Below are 26,304 nucleotides of genomic sequence, written 5' to 3'. Positions count from 1 at the left end.
CCCCCTGCCTGCTGCCCCTTCTGCTTTGGACATCTTATAAACAAAAACAAAAACACTCCCTAAACCTAATGAGGAATGCTTTTAGAACATGGGTGGTGAGTTTGGGTGGTAGACACTTGATTCTGATCTTTGCCCTCGCATGGGGGATGGGCTCCAAAGCTGTGAGTTGGAGAGTGATTCTGGTCTCCCCCTGCCCTCTCCCACCCAACAGTGTGTCTAAGCCTAGACTGGTCAGTACAGTTGTGGTTGGCTGTATCCATTTCTGCTTGCTGAAATAGTGGGCCAGCCGGCCACCACCTGACAGGACGGCTTAGTGAGGACTGCACTGGTTTCACTTTGAAGAGGTCGAATGCCCTCAGTGCTGGGGAGATAGTGGTTCTCAGTCAGGGCTGATTTTGCCAACCTAGAGATGTTGGACGATGCCTGGAGTCATTTCTGGTTGTCACACACCAGCAAATGGGGAGCCGCTAGTATCTAATGGGTAGAGGCCAGGGATGCTGCTGAATGGCCTGCAGTACACAGAACAGCCCAGAGTTAACCCAAGCCCCCAGGGCAGATCATGAATTCCTGATGCAGGCAAATGGAATCCACTTCCATCCATACTCACAAACCAAAGTATGAGACGGGTAGAGTGCTTCTCCTCACCCCATGACATCACTGCAGACCCAAGAGACGAATGCAAATGGTTCTTGGTTTCTGCCTTGTCAGATTGAGCGGCGTCTGGACACGGTGCGGTCAATGTGCCACCATTCCCACAAGCGCCTGATGGCTTGCTTCCAGGGTCAGCACGGCACAGACACGGAGAGGAGACATGTGAGTATCTGATGCTGCTGGGCCACTGCTCCTATCTTCCTTTGGCCCTGACCCCTTGGTGGATGGGTTTTCCTGAGAAGCACCATCAGGTTCACCTTTGGGTCAGTACTTCTGTCACTGTTCTTGCTTGTGGCACCTCCTGACCACAGCACCCTTTACTGCCTGTGCCTGACTGCTCTGCTTTCCAGAATCTTCTCCAGGTGCCTTTACAGCTCTGATGAGTCATTGGTCACTGATAAGGCAATGGGCATGTCAATGAGGAATCCTTTGGCACAACCTGAAGACTATTACAGATTGATGGAGAGAACTGACTGGCTGAAAAGTTCAAGCATTGGGTTGGGCTTAGTCAGGGTGTGGTATTTTAGTGATAAAACCACAGCCTTGTCTCATTTCTTCTCTCTCTTTCTCCGGGGTCTGCTTCTTTTGGACACAAGTGCCCTCACGGTTGCCAGTTGGCCGTCATGAGTTTCTGCTTCCTGTGTCTCCCTCCACCAGGAGAGAGCCGCTCGACTGGTAGCTTCCTGAGTGGACCCAGAGCGCTTCTTTTCCAAAGGCCTCACTGCTGTGAGGTTTCCAATCTGTGTCAGATCACACTCCCCTTTCCACTTCCCCTTTCCAGTCCCAGGGCTGAATCTGGGTGAATTGGTGGGACATGCTGGTGGGCCCAGCCCTAGCACCTCTGGCTGTGGTCTGCCCTGCTCATGGGCTGGAGAGGATCCCAAAGGAAAGCCGGCGTACTGTAGGAGAGAGGAAGGCTGGAGTCTAGAGGACCATCCAGTTTGTACTACAGCGTGCCTTGGTTGACAGTGTTCAAGTCCTGGGGGCCATTCGCAGAACACAGCTGCTTTGCACCCCGGGCAATTGGACTCTTGCTTTTCTAATAAGCTCCTTAGGAGCTTATGAGCTGTGCTCGTGTCCTCCTGTGCCACATTAGGGTGACAATTTCAGTGGCACTCTGTTTAGTTGGTAACTGGATGGTTCAAGAGGAAGAACTTGTCTTCAGATGTCTATACTAGGCTTCTTAAGCACCTGACCATAGGGTTATCCCTGCCTAGCAGTCATGCAAGTCCGGAGTGCAGGTCTGCCTACACCTGCGGTTGTCCTTCAGAACCTGACCCAGTGCATTGATTCCATCCCGCTGTTCCTCTTTCCCCAGCCCCGACTGCTCTTCTGCTTGCCTTATAATTGTCTCCTCAGAGTGCATGCTTTCCATTCTCCAGGTTACAGTCTCTGTGCCATCCCCTCTAGCTGAGGCCTTTACACCAAGCAAAAAGTTCCCACCCTTAGAATACCTTTTAGCATGCACAACCAACTCTTGCCTCTGTGTTGGCATTCTTATATTCTGTTTGCACCGTTAGGCAAACAAAGACTGTGGGTTTTCCTTTTATTGCCCATCACCCTCCCATAGCTGCCTGATGGATTGCACATGCTCTGCCATTCTCTCTGTGAATACCTTCGCAATTCCTCACCTCTGCTCCCTCTCTACCACCTTCACCTCATTGCACACCCAGCCTGCCAATACTTGGCCTGTAGCTACCTCCTGCCCTTCACCTCCCTCCTTTTCAGACTGTCTTACACCCTATCACCAGAGTAGCTTCCTGAAATACCGATCAGTCCTGTCACCCTCCTTCCAGAGGAAGCAAGAACAAATCTTAGTTTAGTGATTCTTAGCAGGGGCCGAGGTCACAGCTTTGGAAGTCATTGGAAATGTGTAGGTACAGATTGGGTTGTTATAGCACTGGAGGCACTGTGGGCATCTGGAGGGTAGGAACCAAGATGTTACACATTCGGTAGTGCTTGGTGAATAGTTACATACAGGAAGTGCCCTATAATGTGGGAGCACCTCTTTTGAGGGACACTGGCTGTTTTCCCATTGCCTAGGGTAAAGTCCACACTCTTTTTAGCAGGACTGAAACCCTCTGTAATCATATCCCATATTATCTTATCAGCCTCCTTATCCCCTGGCTCCCTCCCTTCCCTCCCTGTCTCCAGATTGTCACTGTCTGTGTTCCTGCTGTCTGCTTTGACATGCTGCCCAACTGTCACCTGTTTTCATTAAAAACAAGCAAATGTTTCTCAAGCACCTGCAGAAATCTAGAATGAATGGAATATAACTGTTCTTGGCCTGGTGAAGTGGTACATACAAAACAGATTATTGCAAAAGCACACACTAAAGAAAATATACTCAAGAGCAGGACCCACGGGCACTAAGTATTCAGGGGCAGCTTCTTGGAGCAGGGGCGCCTGAGCTGTAAGGAAGATAGTGTGGGTGATGGGAATACTGCCGGCAGCAGGAGCAAAGGTGCTTGGCTCTCACTTGTGAAGCCTAATGCCTGAGCTTCCTTTTCCAGTCCCCACAGGAAGGGCCTAACCAGCATTGAGGAGAGAGAAGAGTCGGCATGGCAGGAAGAGCTGGGCATGCCCCGAGCTCAGTAATGCAGAGAAAGTCCCAGGGGTGTTCAGGGCTCCAGAGCCCAGCGTTCTGGCCACTGCCCTGCACTGGAGAGGTGGACAGAGAGGGGAGTGAGGTGGGGCAGAGCCTTTGCTGCAGGCCTGTGAAATGTGGAATTACTGTCCTTCGCAGTTCACGTGCTTGTTACAAAGCAAGGCTGGTGGCAAGCTGCTAACCCCTGGGAAGCCAAGTCCTCTGGGAACTTTAGTGTTTGCAGACACTATCTTCTCTAATGAGCTCATGTGCCCTGTAGAATTTCCTAGTCGTGAGCACTAGGAAACAAGACTATGACACAGAAAACACAAGGCTAGTTTCAGCAGCCATCTTGCATGGTATAGCTCAAAATAGGCTGACTTTTTTTTTCCTTTTTCTTTTTCTTTTTGGTCAGCCATGAGACTTCAACTCAGGCAGGGGCACTATCTCTGACTGTGGCTAGTTCTGTACCACTTTGAACCAGAGCTCTACTTCCAGTTTTCTAGTGGTTCATTGGAGATAAGAGTCTTGCAGGCTTCACTGCCCAGGCTGGCTTTGAACCACGATCCGCAGATCCCAGCCTCCTGAGTAGCTAGGGATTATAGGCAGGAGCCACCAGCTCCCAGCTTAGACTGATTTATTTTTAATTCATTGAGTTCTGGCATTGCACCTCTTAACACTTAGCTCTTGGAAAGACAGCATAACTGAAGCCTGTGGGTGGGCTGTTACTCTGTTACTCTCCTGTTACCCTGGAAGCAGCCTGCCAGGGCTGGTCTCATGGGGCTAAAGGAACTATGACTTATTTATATGGATAAGTTAGAGGAAGGGGAAATGAGTGAATATATTTAATGCCACTTATTTTTAAATTTCAGTTTACTGCTTTGAATAGGTTTTACAGTGACATAGTCAAAGCTGAGAATACACAAAAGAAAGTCTATACAAGGTCTATAAACAGAACATAGCACAGACTGAGTCTCCTTTATTCAAAACTCTGAAGTCCAAAGCTGGACGCCAGTGGCTCACACCTGTCATCCCAGCTACTTAGGAAGCTGAGACCTGAGGATCAGGCTCAAAACCAGCCTGGGCAGGAAAGTCTATGAGATTCTTATTTCCAATAAACCCCTCAAAAACCAGAAGTGGTGCTATGGCTCAAGTGGTAGTGTTAGCCTTGAGTACAAGGAGGCTCAGGGCCAGTGCCCAAGCCCTGAGTTCAAAGCCTCACAACCAACAAAAACAAAACTCTGAAGTTCAGGTGCTCTGAAATCTGAACTTTTCTCTTTTCATGCTTTGTTTCTTTGGGTAGGTAGGGAGCACTAGTTATACTAGGGCCTAAACTCAAGGTCTTGGCACTGGGTAGGCTATAAAGTACTCTTCACTTGAGTCATGCCTCCAGCCCTTTTTACTTTTGTTTTTCAAGTAGAGTCAAGTTTTTTCCCAGGCTGGCCTCAGACCTCAGTCCTCCTATGTGAACCTCCTGAATGTTTGTGATTACAGGGATGTCTTACCACACCCTGTCACTAAATCAGAACCTTTCGCTATGCTGACAGGATACTCAAAAATGTGCAGGTTTTGAACAAATTCAGATTTAGGATTTTTTTTTTTAGAATAGAGATGCTCATCTAGTAAAGTTTATGAAAATATCCCAACCCCAGCCCCCCCCAACACACACAAAACCCTCCCAAATCTGAAGCACTTCTGGTCCCAGGCATGTCACGTAAGTGGTTCTCAACCTGGGTGCACTGATTAATTAATAGTGGTCACAGTAGCAGCCCAATCCTCATAGCAGCTCACAGGTATAGTACTGTGGTGCAGACCACTGACATCAAAGGTCTACTTTAGCCAACAGCCCCAAAGCGAGTCACAGGTCTTTTCTTCCCAGTTTATCTGGAGGGAGAGAGCACCAATGGAGATCTGGATTGGGGTCAGGTAATAACAAAAACCTGCCATGTGTTCTGCCCTCCAGAAAAAGCTCCCACTCACGGCCCTGGCTCAGAACATGCAGGAGGCGTCTGCCCAGCTGGAGGAGTCCCTGCTGGGGTAAGTAAGGTCTGCTTCCCCTGGGGAGAGCTGAGGCCTCCGTCTGGGAAAGAGGTGGGGGGATTGTGTGACTGGGTACCACACAATAGCGAAGACCTTGGGGAGAAGGTGAGACCCAGCCCCCGGCACCCAGGAGATCGTCCAGTAGGAGCCAGGCTCCAGCAGGGGCTAGAAGGAGCTGCTGACAACAGTACTTGACAGGGTCAATGTGTGTTCCCCTGCGCTTGGACATGGAGAAGTCCCATCCACACCTTCCTGGTGTCGGGTGTTGACTCATGTTTGTGGCTCTGACTTGTCCCTCTTAGTCCTAATTAGGAGTCACTCCCTTTCAAGATAGCCACCAAAATTGTCAGCTGTACTTGTCTCAGTAGCTCAGGATCTGAGGATACAGTTTAAAGCCAGCCTGGGCTGGACAGTCTGTGAGACTCTTATCTCCAATTAACCACCAAAATGCTAGAAGTGGAACTGTGGCTCAAATGGTAGAGCACTAGCCTTGAACACAAAAGTTCAGTGACAGAGCCCAGGCCCTGAGTTCAAACCCCAGGACTGGAACCAAAAAAAAACCTCTGGGTTTTTTTTATCTAGGCACTGGTGACTCACACCCATAACCGCTACTTGGGAAGCTGAGGTTAGAGGATCGCAGCTCCAGGTCAGCCTGGGTAGAAAAAGTCTGAGATTCCATCTTAGCAGCTGTACCAGAAAGGTGGGGGGGAGAGAGAGAGAGAGAGAGAGAGAGCCCTCACTCAATGATAACCAGTTGTGGGGGGGAGATAACCCACAGGAGGCACATCTCTAATGATTGCTCCCTTACCTAGCATGCATAAGTACTGTCAAAGATCATTATCTGGGATGGGGAAGAGAGTGTACTTTTCTAAATTATTTGAAGTTATTTGGATTTGTGGTTGGTTTCTTTCAACAGTTCAAGGGCTTACTGAGCAAGTGCTCTACTACTTAAGGCATGCCCCCAGTCCTTTTCATTTTCAGTTTTATTGTTCATATAAGGTCTCACAGTTCTGCCTGGAAGGTGATTTTCCTACCTCCACTTCCTGATAGCTGGGATTACAGACATGGGCATAACCTATAATAATAGCTTGTTTTTCAGATAGGGTCTTACTAGCTTTTGCTTAAGCTGGCCTTGGACCAGAATCTTCCTATCTTTACTTTCCAAGTAACTGGGATCATAGGCATGTATCACCAACCCTTACCGTGGTTGTTGTTTTAACTTAAGTGCATGTACATGCATTCGTGCGTGTGTATATGTGTGTGCATGTGTGCATGTGTGCCTGTGCGTCTGTGTGCATGCTGATCTTGGGGCTTGAACTCTGTCTAGATGCTATCCCTGAGATTTTTTGCTCAAAGCTAGCACTCTTATCATTTGAGTCACAGTTTCACTTCCAGATTTTGGATGGTTAACTAGAAATAAGAGTCTCACAGACTTTCCTGCCCAGACCAGCTTTGAACACCAAACCTTAGATCTCAGCCTTCTGAGTAGCTAGAATTATAGTTGTGAGCCTTTGACACCTGACTTAAATTTTTTTGTTGTTTTTGTTTTGTTTTTGTTTTTTTTTGGCCAGTCTTGGGCCTTGAACTCAGGGCCTGAGCACTGTCCCTGGCTTCTTTTTGCTCAAGGCTAGCACTCTGCCACTTGAGCCACAGCGCCCCTTCTGGCCATTTTCTGTACATGTGGTGCTGGGGAATTGAACCCAGGGCTTCATGTATACGAGGCGAACACTCTTGCCACTAGGCCATATCCCCAGCCCCTGACTTAAAATTTTTATGCGTGGTCTATTTTTTTAAATTGGCACAGAATAAGGAGTTGTATGCACTGATAAGGGACATGTGGCAGTTGAGTGCAGATATGGTGTGTTACTGTCCTCTTGAGCAATTGGTGTGTCTAGCACCTCAGACACGCATCATTGCTGTGGTGAGATCTTCCAGAATCTTCTGTACTGGCTACTTTGAAATGTCCAGCTAACTGTTGTCCAACACAGGTGTCCTGAGCTGCAGAGGGTTAGGGGTTCTCCCTCCATCTGCCTGCGCTGTCCCCCATGGCAGGCAGGGTGCATGGATGAAGTGATAAAGAAGTCTGATGAGAAAGCAGTTTTCAGTGTGGGAGGCAGGCGTGCCTGCCTCGGGCCTGCCTCTCTAGGGAGGTTCCTGCCTGGAGTCCTCGCTGCAAGAGGGGCCTTGCTTCCCAGTGGGGCATGACCCATGGACTTCTCTGCCCATTTCCTACAATCCCTCCTTTGTGCTATAAAGAGAATGGTCTCTTCTCACTCCTTACCCACGTTGGAGGGTACTGGCCCCGTCCAGAGCCCGGGCTTGTGGCTGCAGCCAGCATCCCTGTCCCCCCCCAGCCTGGATATGTTTCCGTTTCTCCAACTGCCACAGTCCTTACCAGAGTGGCGCTGTGTGTTAACACCCCCCCACTCCCCCCCACCCCTGTGCAGAGAACTCCGCAAGGGTAACTTGATGTTCCCAGCAGTGGAGGAGGTGGGTAATACTAATGCTCCCATTTTACACAGGAGGACACTGGCAAACAGAGAGGGAGAGACAGCTGCCTGAGACCACACAGCTGTGACACAGCAAAGCCTGCACTCAAACTCAGCTTCACAATGCCCCTACAGCTGCCTCACCCCATCCCATGTGCTTTCTGGAACTGCAGGGTGACAAGGAGACAGGAGAGAGAAAGCAACCATGACAAGTACAGGTGTACATCCTCACACACACGTGTGTGAGGTCAGCTGTGTTTTCACAGCTGTGATGCTTAGTGTTAGCCAGCCCCTCATATGCATGCATGTATGTATTAGACCTCCAGGGCCCTGGGGGAGGACTGATGGTCACCCGACTCCAGTCCCTAATTCTTGAGTAGGTTGTGACCTCTGTACCCCTCATCTCACCCACATAATGTACATGCTGGAGATGGTGTGCTTCTTCCCTCCCTCCTCCCCTCCCCCACCCATCCTTTCCCCTCCCTGTCCTCTCCATGCTAGCCTTAGCTGAACGCCCCTCCCTTCCTTGGATTGAACCCCAGTCTTCACTCATGCCAGGCAAGTGCTCACTGAGCCACACCCCTAGCCCAGTCAGCTTCCTTCCAAAACACGAATCTGTGGACTCTCTTCCTGTGTGTTTGTTTGAGAGTGTTTTCTATGTATGCATTTCAGGCTGGTCTTGAAGTGATGGTCTTTGTGCCCTGGCCTTCCCAGTTCTGGAGTTATAAATGTGGCTGCCTTGTGCAATGGACTTCAGTTTTAGGTGCTACCCTACGTGTGTGCGTGTATCTACGTGTGTGTGTGTGTACATGCACATGTGTGCACATTGGAGCTTGAGCTCAGGATCTGGATGCTGCCCCTTAGCTTTCTTGCTCATGGCTGGTGTTCTACCACTGAAGCCACACCTCTGCTTCTGGCTTTTTGGAGATAGGAGTTTCATGGACATTCCTGCTTGAGCTGGCTACAAGCTTTGATCCTCAGATTCCAGTGTTATTAATTAGGATTACAGACATGAGACATTGGTGCCCAGCTTGTGTATATGTATTTGTTTTTTAACTGGTCCTAGGACTTGAACTTGGGGCTTGGGCACTATCTCTGAGCTTTTGTGCTCAAGGCTACCATTCTGCCACTTGAGCCACAGCTCTACTTCTGGCTTTTTACTGATTAATTGGAGAGAAGAGTCTCACAGACTTTCCTGCCTAGGCTGGCTTGCAACTGTGATCCTCAGATCTCAGTCTCCTGAGTAGCTAGGATTACAGGCATGAGCCACCAGCACCTAGTTGGTGTGTGGTTTGTAAAGGCTTTACTGGGCAGTGCTCTGCTCTGCAGTCCAAGCTGCAGCCATGTAATAATCAGTGCCTGACATAATTGCACATGCCTGTGTTGCTTATCTCATTTCTGAAGGAAGATGCTGGAGACGTGTGGCGATGCGGAGAATCAGCTGGCTCTTGAGCTCTCCCAACACGAAGTCTTTGTTGAGAAAGAGATCATGGACCCCCTGTATGGCATTGCAGAGGTGGGTGCCAGGGCTCTGTGGCACAGACTGGCTTGGGCTGGGCGGAGGATGCTTCACTTGTACCTGCAGTGGTTGATTATGTTCTTAGAAATAAAGGGAGTGGGCTGGGAATGTGGCCTAGTGGTAGAGTGCTTGCTTGGTATACATGAAGCCCTGGGTTCAATTCCTCAGCACCACATATATAGAAAAGGCCAGATGTGGCACTGTGGCTCAAGTGGCAGAGTGCTAGCCTTGAGCAAAAAGAAGCGAGGAATAGTGCTCAGGCCCTGAGTCCAAGACCCAGGACTGGCAAAAAATAAAAGGGAGGGAGGGAGGGAGGAAGGGAGGGAGGGAGGGAGGAAGAAAGGAAGGGAGAAAGGAAGGGAGAAAGGAAGGGAGAAAGGAAGGGAGAAAGAGAGAAAGGGAGTAAATTGAAAATAGTTTTTTCCCCAAAGAGAAACCATTTGTAAATAGACCACGTGCTCCTTTGAGGTCTTCGCTAAAGTCCCCAAAGTGCATCTCGTTCAGCCCCAGCATGCATCCCATCCCTGTGCTCTCCCTTTCAGGTGGAGATCCCCAACATCCAGAAACAGAGGAAGCAGCTTGCAAGGCTGGTGCTGGACTGGGACTCAGTGAGAGCCAGGTGAGATGAGCCGCCACCACTGCCAAGTGGGCAGAGGGGAAGTCACCACAGAATCGCACACCAGAGGCCCCGGCCACACCCTCAAGCCACCTTCCCTCCGGAGCACGGTGGTGGGGACTTTGTTAGACTAGCCTGTCCTCCAGGAGAAAGGAGAAATCCAAAATAAGGAAAATGAACCAGGTGCTGGTGGCTCATGCCAGTCCTCCTAGCTACATAGGAGGCTGCAATCTAAAGAATAAAGTTCGAAGCCAGCCTGAAAATACTTCCCAAAATACTTCCAGTTAACTTCCCAAAAAAGCCAGGAGTTGACAGTGCCCTGAGTTCAAACTCCAGGAACAGCGCGCGCATACATACACACACACACACACACACACACACACACACACGTTTCCTACTATGCACAAGGTAGGCACTGGCTTCATCACCAGCATTGCGGATATATGCAGAACAGTACGTGAGTGCAGGAGTGTGAATGTCCACCAGCAAGATTCTTCCAGAAACAGGAGGCCTTGCTGATCATGTCAGGCCTGCCAGTCCTCACTGCAGGTCTGTGCAGCCCATGGTAAAGCAGCTAGAGTTCTGCGCCTCAGCTGCTCCAGTGGTACACTTAGGAAGTGGCCATCAACAGGGCTGGATGAGTATCTGGGACCTGGCTGGCTTGACATCTGCTTTATCTAGGGGAAGAGGAAGCCCCAGGCTGTCAAATGTGTTGTTAGGGTATGTCCTGGTTTAGGCAACGATGAGGTATTCACACATAGCACAATTACCAAGTAAGAGCGAGGCTCGCCGCACACTTGCTGCTCACCAGGTATTGCTCTCCCTACACTAGATATCAGCCTATCGGGTTCTCCCAGCAGCCCCTGCTCTTCTGCGCCTCTTATTTTCAATAGTTATAGGTCCAGTCAGGCTATGCACAGAGGCACTCAGTGCCATTGGTGGAGGGAACTTATCTCCCACATAAGAGAGGTGCCTGCCTATGCAGCCCAGGTGACTAGCTCTGCACCAGGCCTTAGAAATGATAAATGGCAGAGCTAGAATTCAGACATGGTGTCTGCTTTCTCTATGTCACCTGTACACGTGTGATTGGAATCCTGAGTGACAGGATAAGAGTGCAGGCCACCCCAACATACATATTCTTTTTTTTTTTTTTTTTTTTTTTCCAGTCCTGGGCCTTGGACTCAGGGCCTGAGCACTGTCCCTGGCTTCCTTTTGCTCAAGGCTAGCACTCTGCCACTTGAGCCACAGCGCCACTTCTGGCCGTTTCCCATATATGTGGTGCTGGGGAATTGAACCCAGGGCTTCATGTATACGAGGCAAGCTCTCTTGCCACTAGGCCATATTCCCAGCCCAACATACGTATTCTAATTAACATTATTTATTAGCATGGCATGGTGCCTCATGCCTATAATCCTGGCTACTAGGAGGCTGAAATCTGAGGCTTACAGTTCCAAGCTAGCCTGGAAAGGCAAGTCTGTGAGATACTTATCTCCAATTAACTACTAAAAAAGCCAAAAGTAGAGCTGTAGGCTCAGGTAAAACATGGGGACAGCACCCAGGGGAAAAAAGTTACATACGTGTGTGTGTGTGTGTGTGTGTGTGTGTACACACACATATGTATATATACACACATATGCTAATATATCTAGGTATGCTAACGTATATTAAATATATTACAAAGGGCCCCAGTCATGACATATCCATACATGTTTCCTCATCCCTCTCCCTCATTCTCAAAATAGTTTCAACGGGCTTCTTCTTTTTTTTTTGGCCAGTCCTGGGCCTTGGACTCAGGGCCTGAGCACTGTCCCTGGCTTCTTTTTGCTCAAGGCTAGCACTCTGCCACCTGAGCCACAGCGCCCCTTCTGGCCGTTTTCCATATATGTGGTGCTGGGGAATCGAACCGAGAGCTTCATGTGTAGGAGGCAAGCACTCTTGCCACTAGGCCATATTCCCAGCCCCTCAACGGGCTTCATTATTTTATTTTCATAATGCCCTATAAAGTGGTTCCTCTGTATTCACCTTCATCTACCCTCCTCCCTGTGACACCTGCTCCCCACACAGCCTATCTTCCTTTCCCCAGTCTACAATTGTTTTCTCAAACAAGGAAGAACATTGGACTGGTTAAACAAGGCTGTCAGTGTCCCTCACTAGAATTGATTGATAGTTACAGAGATTTATCTGCCAGGAATTACTCATTTCAAGTATGTTACCCCCTAGAACATTTACAGATTCTCCATGTCCTACTCATGGACTTACTCACTGAATTAACTCAAGTAGGTAATAGAGACACTGAGAGGGCTGGCCATTCCTCCTTTACGTCTTCCTACACTTACCCTGCAGGAGTGCTAGGTAGGAATCCAGTGTGTGTGCACACATACACATTCATCTTTGTTCTCTCTCTGGCTCCCTGTGTCATTCTGCAAGGCGATCAGCATTCACCATCTCAGTGTTACAGCTGGGCCCTGAGCCACAGAGAGGCCAAGTTGCTAACAAGGTTACACAGCTAGTTACGTTGGAGCTGCTCTTTACCCTTGAGTGTGGCTCCTCTGAGAGTGTAGCACTGGACTTCTGCTTGAGCCGACCTGCTGCAGTCTATCTGTGCCTTGCCAGACATGTGAAGTGGGCAGAACACAATGCTCAGGGCAGTGCAGCAGTCTGGGAAGTACAGTGAGATGTCGTAGGGTGCTAGCCTGGGTTTTATGTTTAACTTTCCACAGAACTAGACAGTGCGCATACAAACGAGCTCACTTGAAAAGGAGGTCTGCCCTGCTGAAACTAGTCACAAGTCACAGATGCCAGGAAGACTCATCCTGGGCAGTGCTCAGGAGGCACAGGGAATGTTCTAGATCAGAGCAGGGCAGCAGGGGGTGCTTTGTTGGCAAGGATTCTGTGCCAGGGCACTGCAGAAAAGGGTCCCATGATTGCTTCAGCAGTGGGGTTTGTGTAAGACAGGGTGTGTTTGGTGGTGCTCGGAGCAGATATCCACAGCTCTCTGAAACATGCATGTCTCCTCTTAGAGGATAAACTCAGAGAAGCAGCCATCTGGATTCTGATACCCACCGCAAGCAGCATCTGTCCTGGGGAGGGACCTGCCTCCTTAGTTCTCCACACGGTAAGGTTGAGGATGCATAGCCTGTTTTCAGACTGCTGCCTCCTTGTTTTGCAGGTGGAACCAAGCTCACAAGTCTTCAGGAGCCAACTTTCAGGGGCTTCCGTCCAAAATAGATACCCTAAAGGAAGAGATGGATGAAGCTGGGAATAAAGTGGAGCAGTGCAAGGTCGGAGATGCCTGGGCAGCGCAGTGCTCCTTCCTTGTTTGGCGTTTCCGCGTGCTGACCAATGACTTTGTTTTAACCTGTCCTGCATTGAGGGCCTAGGTCTCCAGGACTCACATTCTGCACGCAGTGTGCCTGTGCTGCTTCCCCGCCATGCCAGCCCAGGGCTTCCTTTTCTGCTGAGTCCATGTGAATGCTGGACTCAGCCATGTTGACCACCAGGCTGGTACATTTCTACCCGGTTATTCCATACCTAGCTTCCATTCATGCACAGCGTCATGAATCTTTTCCTTCTGTCTTTTTTCTTTTCTGAGGGAGGCAGGCTGGAGACTCAGGAAATTTACTTTCTTGCTTTCCCAGTTATTTTATAGAATGCTTATTATTCATTACTAGCATTTCCAGATTTATCACAAATGGGATGATATTCACATAAATTTGTGTACCTTGATTTCCAAAATAAAAAGCAATATATTTTTTTCAAAACTCAAAAGAAGCTATATATGTGTGTTTTCCAATAAATGTAAATTTTTTCTGTATATGTGTAAAAGAAATATATGCACACACATATATAAGAAATTTGATATATAAATATTCATAGACCCATATGCCTAATCTGTCCTCTTTTTGAAGTTACCAAATTTTTACATGAATGAATTCTTTAGATATTAGCAAGAGTAAAACTAGACATTAAGTCTTCCACCATTCTCTTCCTTCTGTCTAATTTCTTCTGTATCTGACAGAAAACTGCTCTTCCTAATGTCTTTAATTCCAGACATGTGCACACATACATTATATGGAAGTCAAAAGAGCACATCTTTTTCCTTTTTCTTAACTCAAGTGGTAATCTACCACAAGTAGTGCCCCTTCGTGCCCTTGCTGCCTAGCAAGGAATATTAAAAACATACTTTGGAGGTGTTTCCATGTCAAAACATAACAAGGGAAGTTTGAGCTGAAGAGCTCAGAGACAGCGCCCAGGCCAAGTTCAAGCCCCTTGGCCCACCCCCACCCCCCGAAAAAAAGGATATAATAAGGTGCTTATTCTTTTTGTCTTCTTACCCATGGCATGGTGGGAACGGCCACTTAGTGGACATTTAGGCTGTGATTTCTCCCATCACTTTTTCCACTAAGGCCTCACAGATCACCTCAGGCCACACTTCCTGTCATCTTTCTCATGCCGTATCTCTTCTGCTTACCCAGGATCAACTCGCTGCAGATATGTACAACTTCATGGCCAGAGAAGGGGAGTACGGCAAATTCTTCATTACGGTAAGCACTTGCCCTTGAGAAAAATCCTATCCTATTGTAAAAATCGAGTCCTTTTAGTTTATTTGCAAAAGAGTTCATTTTTTGAGTTTTGCTCAGCCACTGTGTGTGTGTGCATCCGACGCTAACGTTACTTTTGTTTTTGAATGTGGGTCTGTTCTCAGTTATTAGAAGCCCAAGCAGATTACCATAGAAAAGCATTAGCAGTCTTAGAAAAGGCCCTTCCCGAAATGCGAGCCCATCAAGGTAACGTAACCTGCGTGCTGGCTGATGCCCTTCTTGCGCTGCCCCCTCTGCCTCTTTTCTTCTCTGCATGCATTTCTTACGGGTGGAGCCTTCTCTGCCATGCCAGGCGTTGCTCCCAGCACCGGTCCATCTTCCTTGCTGCATCCTCTAATACCTTCCAAACCCAAATTAACACACTAATGGAACACTTTGCAGCTCTTTCAAACCTTCCCTTAAAGAGAAAACTAGGGTGGGGGGTGGGGGGGTGGCAGGTCTGTTTGTCTTCTACAAGCTTGAAACGTTCTAGCGTCCAGTTACTTTTCCAAGCCAGTTGTTGATTCTTCAGGGCTGAATTCTGGTGCTGTGCCTCCAAGAGTGGCCATCAGTCTGAGAGAAATAGTTCAGCTTTCCAAGATAGAACTTTGCTCTTGACCCCACCCTTGAGTGTTGATTCACAGACCACAGCCCCCATTTCAGACACCTTTGTCAACATAAGGCTCCCGTTGTATCAGTACTGATATTTTACTCAAGCACATGGTAGATTCTATTCTGCAAATGGAATGAACCTTCCTGTGATGTTTACTTCCAAGTGGGATATGTACACCTAGGTTTGCTAGTTGGGTTTTCTTTTCTTTTTTTTTCCCTTTTGCTGAGATTCGCCATCCGTACTCACCAGCAGAAGTGAGCAGGCATTCTGTCATCTTCAAGCCTGTCACATTTGTCCCTCAGTGCCCGAGGGGGCGTGGTCTCATTTGCGTATAACCTGCCCTTCTCCTTCTGTGTACTTTGTCATCTCTAGATGATTATACTGCAGAGTGCAGGGTAAATGCTGTGTAAATAGTAGTTCATTATATGGTTTAGGGAATAATGGCAAAACAATAAAGTGACTACATGTTCAGTAGAGAGCAGTTTCATTGCTGAGCATTTTCAGTCCACGGCCTTTTGAGTGTGCAGGTGCAAACCTTGTGGATATGGAGAGCCAGCTGCCTTTTGCTTGTGGTGTAGACCTGACATTTGGAGCTTAAGTTCACCCTGCAGACTGGCTTGAACTGCAAGTTCAGGCCAGCCACTCAACGTGGCGACCATGTGATTATGCGGGATGGGTAACTGTGGAGCAGTCTGTGAGTATGTGTGCCCAGTGGCCCCTTGAAGAATTTCAGGAAGCCCCAACAGTATTTAGGCTTGTGCCTGAGAGCTTTTGGATGATGGAATAAGATTCTTTGTCTTGACTGCCCCTGGTCCTGAGTATATCTCAGCTGTAATGCACCCCATTGCTTAGCCATTCTTCAGAGAATGAGCTTCTCTTAGTTTGAAATGTCATAATTTCCCAGTGTATAGCAGTAGTGTTGAGCAGCATACATGCAGAATTGAGAGTTTGGGTTTATGAGACACTCACTGTGTGCTGAGTGCCACATTGGGTAGCTTTTTGAGTGGCTGAAGTCTAATTGGAAAGACCTACACATCCACCAGAGGAGGGTAGCTTCCCAGGCAGCTGGTTCTGTTGTTTTCCTTGAAGAAGTGCTGTAGAATGGGGAGCAGGGCCAGGGTAGGGTGGGAGGTGGCAAACTGGCCTGTGCGGGGCACAGCAGAGGAGGACAGTAGTCTCTTCCTGTATAACATTGCCCCCTCCCCGTCTCCTCTTAGTCCTCTCCCCCCTAATCCTCTCCTCTGTCTTCAGAAAGGCTTAGCATGTTTGCTGTAAGACATATCCTGGACCCTCTAATGGGTGTTTGATCAGCTCTTGGCTAGTCAGGCCTCATATGTCCCAAACTCAGTGCCATTCACCGGATCTCCTCTTCTGCCAGGCTCTTAGAGACTCATGTCTTCCCTTCTTGCCTGCCTCTTAATTTTTCAATCTGGCTTCTACCTCTACTCTGCTGTTTAAAAAAAGAAGTCTGACCAACAGTGCAAGAAATGTATCCAATGCCTAATGTATGAAACTGTAACCTCTCTGTAATTCAGTTTGATAATAAAAAATTAAAAATAAATAAAATAAAATTATTTCAGTCATAGGACAAAAAAAAAAAAGAAAGAAAAGAAAAAGAAGTCTGAATTCCCAAGCACTAGGCAATTAATTGTGTTTGACACAGCTGGGCCATCTCTCCCCAGCTAACTTTCTTCCGGCTCCACTTGATCATCTTCTCTCATTGGTAGGATTCACATTTCTACAGTTCTGGCCCCCACCCCACCCCCTTTTCTGAGGTTTGTCCTCACTCCTGGCTTCCTCTCTTCCTCCTTCCCTAGAAACCCCCGCTCACCAGCATCCGAAGTTCTCTTGAATGCTGCCCTCATCTTCTACTCTGTGGTCTGGCCACTCCACCTGGCCTTCCTTCCTTGTCTCCTTGATACCACCAGTCCTGAAAGCCCACAGCCTAATGCTCTCTTCTCTTCCTCTCTCACTTGGCCACCAGGTCCTCTTCATTCTGCCTTGTGCCTGCCTTCTCCCTGTCCTTACTGGCCCCTCTACTCGTGTGCTGACTGTCATCTCCTGGTGCCTCAGTTCTGGGATAAAACTCAAGATTCAGTCCCTGGTCTTTGCTCAGCCTGTCGCTCTCCACAAGATGTGCCTCTCTGCTTCTTAGCCTGTTGGTTCCTGTCTCTGACTGCTGGGGCCTGTGTGAATACTGTCTCCTGAATCGCCCTTGCCTTGATGGTCCACACCAGAAGTCACAAACAGCTGCCATTCATTAAGTATTTTTTTAATTAGTTGCTGTCATTTTGAATCAAGACACTTTTCACCTACCAATCCTGATTCTGGCTTCTTTTAAAAGTATGAAAGATATGGTGACACTTGGAGTGTTGTCCCCCATTGGCCCGTTGATGGGGCTGTTTGCAGGGGCTCCCCAGCCTGCCCGGCCTGCTCACCACTGGCCCTTGTTTGTAGACAGCTGTTTTGTGACTCTTGTGTAGACCATCAATCTGCCGTGACATAGCAAACGTGTCTTGTCTCATGGCTGTTACGTGTTCGTGTATGTCTTGTGTTCTCTTCATAATCCAATTGCTCTCATCCTGAAGGTGAAAGTGTCCCTGTGCCCTCAGTGCCTCCTGCAATGCCGGGCACATAGTAGGCTGTTTATTTGAGAGCCTGGAGTCTGTCCTTAGGATTGTCTCTGGGATGGAGGTTCTCATTTGTACCTCTGCCAGCATTACACGAAGGCAGAGGGCAGAGCACTCTGTTTAGCATTTCTAGCAAGTTCTAGCAGTGGGTGGGAATGTGCCCTCTTCATGGGTAGGACCGCATCTCTCCTTGAGCCTGGTTACTAGCTGGTTTCCCTTGGGCTTCCATGTGTTTCACAAGTGGTGCTGGGTGTGTCCCAGTCCCACAGGCAGACCAGACTCCCAGCCAAGCACTTCCCATTCTCATTGCCCATGACCAGGGTCAAAAGTTGGCTTACTTACCAGACCACCTTACCGTGTATGTTTCCACTGAGCTGCCTCATCCCTGTGGTGGAATGGAGCAAGGTTACATAAAATCCTGCACGTCTGCTATCACCCCAGCCTTTGTCAGACTAAGTTGCTGGGGAACTGACAATGTTTTGTTGTGTTTTGACTCAGCAGATTGTCTCAGAGACATTGTCCCTGGCCCACGTTCCCCTCCACCATCTCTAGGCTTGTGTAACGGATGTGTAAAATGCCAAGGCAGTTTCCATGGTCACATCCTGTCCCAAGAAGGCCAGTCCAGTGCCACTGTGCATGGCAAGACTACATGGCTTTCCGTGGGGAGGGGGCACTCAGATGCACCCTGTGTTCTCACACTGGGCTGCTGGCTGACCTAGCGCGTGTTGAAGGCAGGTGACGCAGGCCTGTGCTCATACATGCTGTAAGTGACAGAGCGTGTAGCACAGGCACTGGCCCCTCTCCAGAGCCTCAGTGTTTAGAAAGCCCCTTGGTGGTAGGGGAGACCACAGTGTGGGGACGCATGAGGTGGTGGGGGTGGCTTACAGGCTGTTCACTACTCTAGATAAGTGGGCTGAGAAGCCCGCCTTTGGGACGCCTCTGGAAGAGCACCTGAAGCGCAGCGGGCGTGAGATCGCGCTCCCCATTGAGGCCTGTGTCATGCTGCTCCTGGAGACTGGCATGAAGGAGGAGGTGAGCTACCCCTTCCTCTCGCAGGGTGCCCTGTGGGACCCCCCAGCCCCCCATCTTTATTGCACAGCCCCTGTTGGCTTTGTGTGGACCCACAGCTTTCAAACGTTCACATTGAGACACACCCTGTATGCCGTACCTTTCTGTGTCTCAGGACCGTGTGCACGTGCCTGCTTGAAGTGTGCTTTGACATTTGTGTTCCACCTGATTGTTGCATGTTAAGCTGTTCATGATTTGGGACAGTGGACTTCATTATGTACTAATAGACCAGAGCTTCCAGGAGCTCTGGTTTTTAATAGCTATTGATAGCAAGAATCTTCCACTTAGGTGATACTACGCAACCGTCACTAGAATGCATGTACGCACTTTATTTTATAGGATCCTTACCAGACAAATCCCATGAACTAGGTAGGGCAGTTCTTGTTCATTTCTTCTATTTAGATAAGTCAGCACACAGAGAGGCACACCGGCATAGAGCCAGATAGCCAAATAAAAGTCTTTTTTCCGGGCTGGGAATATGGCCTAGTGGCAAGAGTGCTTGCCTTGTATACATGAAGTCCTGGGTTCGATTCCCCAGCACCACATACATAGAAAACGGCCAGAAGTAGCGCTATGGCTCAAGTGGCAGAGTGCTAGCCTTGAGCAAAAAGAAGCCAGGGACAGTGCTCAGGCCCAGAGTCCAAGGCCCAGGACTGGCCAAAAAAAAAAAAAAAAAAAAAAAGTCTTTTTTCCTTTAAAGAACTTTGATCATTTTGTCAGTCATAGGGCTTGAACCTAGGGCCTGGGCACTGTCCCTGAGCTCTTCACCTCAAGGTTAGCTAGCACTCTACCACTTGAACCATAGTGCCACGGCCTGTCCCTGAGCTCTTTTGCCCAAAGCTAGTGCTCTGCCACCTTGAGCCACAGTGCCACTTCCAGTTTTTGAGTAGTTAATTGGAGATAAGAGTCTCACAGGGACTTTCCTGCCTGGGCTGGCTTCGAACCATGATCCACAGATCTCAGTCTCCTTGAATAGCTAGGATTACAGGCATGAGCCATTGGTGCCCGGCTAAAAAACTTTTTATGAAAGTTTTATGTAACATACACAAAGAAAAGCATGTTTATTGCAGTGTGAACAGCTTAAAGAATTTCACAGGCAATGGGCTGGGAATGTGGCTTAGTGGTAGAGTGTTTGCCTAGCACACATGAAGCCCTGGCTTTGATTCCCCAGTACCACAGAAACAGAAAAGACTGCAAGTGATGCTGTGGCTTCTGTGGTAGAGTGCTAGCCTAGAACACAGAGGCTAAGGGATAGCACCCAGGCCCTGAGTTCAAGCCCCAGGACTGGCAAAAAAAAAAAAAAAAAAAAAAAAGAACTGCACAGGGAAGATTACCGATCCAACTTCACTCAGGTCAAGGACAGTCTGGCACTCTCCTTCAGCCCTGGGACCTCCACTTTCTGATATGCAATGGTGGATGCTTTTCATCAGGGCCCACTTCAGCTCCCCCACTGATGTTTGGCAAAATGTTGAGACGTTTTGATCCTCATAATTTGGTTGCCAGGAGTATCTAAGAGTAAAAATCGGGAATGCTGTTAAACAGCCCTCAGTGTACAGGGAAGCCCCTCCCCCAGTCCTTGCCCCCCCCCCCCTTCCCCAGCAGAATCACTGAGCCTGAAGTGTCAGGAGTGTCCAGGTCCTGAAACACTGCCTAGATCAATTGGCTTGAAACCCAAGTCTTCTCACTTCTGATCCAGGGTCCCTACTCCTGCCTGTCTTGGCTGATGCTTCCTGTGCTGTTTTTTTCTCCATTTTCTAAATCACATTTGGGCAGAGAAAGTGACTAGCAGCTTCGTCTAACTTTTTTTTTCTTAAGATGTCAATATTTTTTTAGGTTAGAGACAGTTTCAATATGTAACCTAGACTGGCCTCATACTCAAGATTTTTCTTCCTCAGCCTCCTGAGTGCTGGGACTATAGATGTAAACCATTATGACTGGCCTTGAGCTACTAATTTTTTAAAGATAATTTTATTGTTATTAGTATCGTGTTGTACAGAGGGGTTACTATTTCATAATTTTTTTTTTTGGACAGTGTCACCCCTTGCTTTGGTTTTCCCGTTTCCCTCTCCCATCCCTGTCCACAATGTTGCATAGTTCAGAAGACCACGATTGCATTTGTTCATCCTTCCCAGACTTAATGCTTTAATCCTAAATTTAGAAAATCCATAGCAGTCAATGTTGGAAATATAAATCTTCTGTGGAAGTAAAAAGGCTTCTTATACAGAGTTCTGATGGGTACAGTGTTTTAGAAAGAAAACAGATTGAGAGCTTGCATTGACTAAGAATGGATTTTTTTTTGGCGGGGGGGGGGGGGTTGGTCATAGTGCTTGAACTTAGGGCCTGGATGCTGTCCCTGAGCTTTTTTGCTTAAGACTAGTGCTCTACCACTTTGAACCATAGCTCTACTTCCAAGAATGGATTTCTAGCTGGCATGGTGACTTGCCTTGTAATACTAGCACTAAAGAGGCTGAGGCAGGAGGATTTAGAATTTGAGACCAGCTTGGGCTACATAATGAGTCCTTGTCTCAAAAGAACAAAAACCAAGAGGAATGGGCTGCTTTCTGCCCAACCAGGTATTCTAGCTGATATGCATAGGTCTCCTCATTTCTTGAGCAGCCCTGTGCAGCTGTAGCAGGCAAGCAGGCAGGCAGGTGGGTGGGCAGGTGGGTGGGCAGGCAGGTAGCCAGTCTGACTGTCCTCATGAATAGAGGTGAGCTAAAGTTCCATCAGAAACCGCAGCCCCTTGGTATGAGACTCAAAACCTACACTTGATACTAAAGGCTTTTTGTTGTCTTCAGGGCCTTTTCCGAATCGGAGCTGGTGCTTCCAAGTTAAAGAAACTGAAAGCCGCTTTAGACTGTTCTACTTCTCACCTGGATGAGTTCTATTCAGACCCCCACGCTGTAGCAGGTGAGCTCCAAAGAGTGTCCCAAGTCAAGCTGCTACTCAGTCAGGAGCCAGCCTGGGCAGCATGAGACTATCATCTCCAACAAACTACTCGGAAAGGGCTGGAAGTGACACTGGCTTAAACGGGAGAGGACTAGCCTTAAGCAGAAGCTCAGGGAACAGTGCCCAGGCCCTGAATTCAAGCCCCAGGACTGGCAAAAAACAACAAATTTCCTGTGTAATGGAGTGTGTGTATACACACACACACACACACACACACACACACGTATACACATACACACATACTTTTTTATTACCTTTATCTTAGTTTATTTCCTCCCTCTTTCCCATTACTAAAGGCAAGATAACTTATAATGCAGTGGTTGGAGACATACTTCTCTTTCCTCATCCCCACAAACCAGATCTACAATTGTCAAGGGAATTTGAACATAACTTCATTTCCCTTTCCAATATAGTTTTGCAAGAGACTGAATGTCCTTTGGGAACATACTTTATCTCTAATCACTCCTCCTGTCAAAGTATGGTTTGTTCTGTAGAACTCAGAAGATTGTAACTGAGCTAATGTCAGTTTGCAATACAATGTGCCCACCCTCTGGCATCTCCAGGCTCCCCCATTTCATCCACGTGGTATTGATGGTTGCAGGTGCTTTGAAGTCCTATTTGCGGGAATTGCCTGAACCCTTGATGACTTTCCATCTCTACGAGGAATGGACACAAGTTGCAAGGTGAGTTTCAAGAACACAGCTTTCAAAGCTAAGAGATAAGATGGAGGAAGTGGAGCTGTGGCTCAAGTGGTAGAGTGCCAGCCCTGAGTGAAAAAGCTAAGGGACAGTGCCCAGGCCCTGAGTTCAAACCCCAGGACTGGCACCCAAAAAGAGGATGGAACACTGTAACCCATTTGCAAGTCAAGTCATTTTTAGCCTCAGACTTTATAATTAACATTAAAATAGCATGTGTCCCAGATCTAGTTACATTTAGAATGAAAATATCAGGTATCAATATTAGTGTGGAAAGCTCCTGAGTTATGCATTGGTTTATACACACGTGATTTATGTAACTGAAGAGGCATCATTGCCCATCACAAATCCCTTTATGTTGAAGAAAGCCCTGTAACTGGACAAGTATCCTACTGCTGCATGCCTATCAGGCTGTTTGCAAGCTCACTGGACATCATTGTAGTAATAACATTTCTTGAGTGTTTACTATGTGCTGAATGCCATACTAATCCTTAGTGTCTTAAGAGGCTGATGTTATTGTTCTCACTTACAGATGAGACAACTGGGGGTCTTGGGGGGAGAGTAGGGCCAGGGCTAGGACAGTAACCAGTACGCACTACCTGTCTGCCCATTCTCTGTCCTTTCCTTCCCACCCACCCCCAACTTTATCCAGGAAGAGTTGGATTTAAGCACAATAGTCTTACACAGAAGGTTGTTGGAGCTTTCTTGGTCAGCCAACCTGTGCCATTGTCTTTTCCCTCATGGTTCCTACCTGCCTCCTCTCCTAAATGCCTAAGTCATCACCTCTGATGCTCTCCACTCCTCTCGCCTGCCCCCAACTGCCCATGCTCCCGCCATGACTTGATGGTCTCAAAGCTATTTATTCTTATCATTTATACATCATCCCATATTGCTCCTCCCAGATGCTTGCAAAATTGTGGAACAAGAGGCTTTGTCCCTGGTTGGTGAGGTTTGTAAGTTCAGAGCCAAGTTCCTAGTTTTCCTTCCATCCCTAGAATCCAGTTAGGGCCTAGCCTATAACTGTATTAAATGAACCCAGCCATCACTTCTAGGTAGGAGAGTTGTGGGGACTCTTTGGTTGGGGGGTCTACTTGTCCCTTCCTTAGCTCAATTCTTCTCTAGTTCCTGAGAGGGAATAACCTCTCAGGCATCTGCCTGCTAGTGTATTAATTCATAGTTGAGAAATGTCAGCATGCCTCTAACGTGTTGGTATATTTTCACCTCTGTCCTGTAGCACCAGGACACCTAGCACTATCCTTCCTAGCAGGCAGAGCTGACTATCCCACAAGTCCTGCTCCATCCCGCTTTTGCATCTCTGAGCATTGGTCCCTTGAAGCTTACCTGGTGGTCAGGGCTCTGCAGCAGAATGGGCCTCTGGGCCTGGAGACGTTAAGCAGCCTTGAGAGCCGGAGCGACCGGCCCAGAAGTCTGGGTCTCTTGAGCTTGGCAACTGGTCTGTGGCTGGACTCCCTTTGGTATAAGGAAACCCAGGCTCCAGAAAGCATCCGTTAGCATGCACGTTTTCTCGACTGCACCCTCAGTGGAGTTCTGTCTTCTTGTGCCATGTGTATTGGACTAGGTGGTTTTGCCCCTTAGCTCACAATTGTTTGTCAGCATCAACAAACTGAAAAATCGAGTCTGTTAGCTGAAGTTCATGCTCCAAGTGAAACAGTGACTTAGTTGGTTTTGGACTACAAACCTGTCTATTTCCCACACTAGTGCTCTCTTCCAGCTGTAGGAAATAGGAGCACAGGCCTCACGGTTAACGTAGCATATGTTTTTAGTCAGCTCTGCAGCGCTTTGACAGAATACCTGAGATACTCGACATAAAGGAGGAAAGGGGGGCTGGGAATATGGCCTAGTGGCAAGAGTGCTTGCCTCGTATACATGAAGCCCTGGGTTCGATTCCTCAGCACCATATGTATAGAAAATGGCCAGAAGTGGCGCTGTGGCTCGAGAGGCAGAGTGTTAGCCTTCAGCAAAAAGAAGCGAGGGACAGTGCTCAGGCCCTGAGTCCAAACCCCAGGACTGGCCAAAAAAAAAAAGGAGGAAAGATTGTGCTGGTTTATGATTTCAGAGGTGCTGGGCCTATGGAGGCCCAGCATATCACAGCAGAGCTAATGGGAGAGGAAACCTGTTTACCTCATGTCAGCTGAGAAGCAAAGAGAGAAACAAGAAGGTCCAGGGTCCCAGAACCCCTCCCAGGCCTCAGCCCCTGTGACCTGACTTCCTCCCACTGGGCCTCCTGGAGGTTCCACCAGCTCATAGAGCACCACAGGCTCAGGCACCTAGGGGTGACATTTCAGACCCAGACGATAGCCACATACTAGCACAGCTATCAGTAATATGGGGTCGAATGAATTGCTATACACAAAATTTTGTTTGTTTCTCAGCATACAGGATCAAGACAAAAAACTTCAAGATCTGTGGAGAACGTGTCAGAAGTTGCCACCACAAAATTTTGTTAACTTTAGGTATGCATGTTTGGGATTCTATAAAGTAGCTTTTGACGTGACAGTAACTCCTGATGAAGATAGGTTTAATCCCAGCAGGGAAAATATTAACTCGGGAGTGCTTGGCACATCTGAAGACATGGAGAGTAATGTGGAGCTGCTGGCCTGGGGGCTGGCAGGGCTGGTGATGCTGTGATCCACAGGTGCCATTGGTGTCAGGTTGTCTGATGATTTTACTCTGTAAATTTTACTAGTGGTTTTTTTTAAATATAGAGTGCAAAAATTCAGTTTCATATGGTTCAGAATTCAAAGGTACACATTGAAAAAAAAATCTCCTATTCTCCTCTTCTCACTACCTAGCTCCTCTCCTGAGACACAGTCAGGGTTACGGTTTCTTGCAGGACTCAGTGCAAGCCAGGAGAGGGAGGGTCGAGTATATAATCCTAGCTGCGTGGGATGTGGAGATCTGGAGATCAAGGTTTGAGACCAGCCTTGGTATAGAAGCTCATGAGACTCCATCTTGAACAGTAACTGGATGTGGTGGCAGAAAATGTCATCCTAGGTATGGGGGAAGCATAGTAACTGAGCACAGTAGCCCTGTCTGTCATCCCCAGCAATACGGGTATAAAATAAGACGCCAGGCATCAGTGGCTCATGCCTGTCATCCTAGCTACTCAAGAAGCTGAGATCTAAGGACCCTGGTTCAAAGCCAGCCCAGGCAGGAAAGTATATGAGGTTCTGATCTCCAATTAACCACCAGAAAACCAGAAGTGGCGCCATAACTCAAGTAGTTAGAGTGCTAGCCTTGTGCTGAAGAGCTCAGAGACAGCGCCCAGGCCCAGAGTTCAGGCCCCATGACTGACAAAAACAAGACTCTACCTCCAAATTAACTAACATAGAAAGTGGCTGGAGGTATGCCTCAAGTGGTAGAGTGCCTGGTAAACTCAAGGCCCTGAGTTCTAATCTTGGTACCTCAAAAAAAAAAGTGAATCCATGCATAAGCAGCTACTTTCATATACATGCTTTCTCTCATCATCCACTTTTTAACATCAAATAGTATTGTATATTGTACACATTATCCTCCTCATCTTCTGTGCTTAACATTTTACCATTTTGTTCAATGCATCTTAAGAGAAATTTCCATATCAGTACATGATAACTTTTCATAGTTGCATAGTACTCTACTTTAAGGATTATCTGTCTTTATTTAACCAGCTCCCTGTTGTCAGAGAGCTAGATTGTACTTAATTTTTAAAAATGTAACTGTACTTATAGTCATTATAGTCATATATGCTTAAAGTGTATATCCAGTAAATTGGATATTTTCATAATTGCAATATAAAATGTTTTCAAATACAGTTCCATTTAAGAAATGTACCTAGGTTGATTTTGTTAGTTCATTTTACTATATTTG

General features: G+C 47.7%; 1 protein-coding gene across 4 annotated transcripts in view; it reads left to right on the top strand.

Moving 5' to 3' along the window:
- The window catches only part of Arhgap17 (Rho GTPase activating protein 17), an 84,628-nt gene that overhangs the window by 36,158 nt on the left and 22,166 nt on the right, over positions 1–26,304 (top strand). For all 4 annotated transcript variants that reach the window (XM_048331987.1, XM_048331982.1, XM_048331986.1 and 1 more), the window contains exons 3-13: positions 709–813; positions 5,202–5,275; positions 9,172–9,283; positions 9,829–9,905; positions 13,072–13,183; positions 14,378–14,446; positions 14,608–14,689; positions 18,630–18,757; positions 21,592–21,703; positions 22,344–22,425; positions 24,831–24,911. In XM_048331987.1, the coding sequence (XP_048187944.1) occupies positions 709–813; positions 5,202–5,275; positions 9,172–9,283; positions 9,829–9,905; positions 13,072–13,183; positions 14,378–14,446; positions 14,608–14,689; positions 18,630–18,757; positions 21,592–21,703; positions 22,344–22,425; positions 24,831–24,911 (1,034 nt within the window). The remainder of the gene's footprint in view (positions 1–708; positions 814–5,201; positions 5,276–9,171; positions 9,284–9,828; positions 9,906–13,071; positions 13,184–14,377; positions 14,447–14,607; positions 14,690–18,629; positions 18,758–21,591; positions 21,704–22,343; positions 22,426–24,830; positions 24,912–26,304) is intronic.

Source organism: Perognathus longimembris, chromosome 23 (assembly GCF_023159225.1).
Source record: "Perognathus longimembris pacificus isolate PPM17 chromosome 23, ASM2315922v1, whole genome shotgun sequence".
Lineage (NCBI taxonomy): Eukaryota > Metazoa > Chordata > Mammalia > Rodentia > Heteromyidae > Perognathus > Perognathus longimembris.
This window is presented reverse-complemented; position numbering and strand designations above follow the sequence as displayed.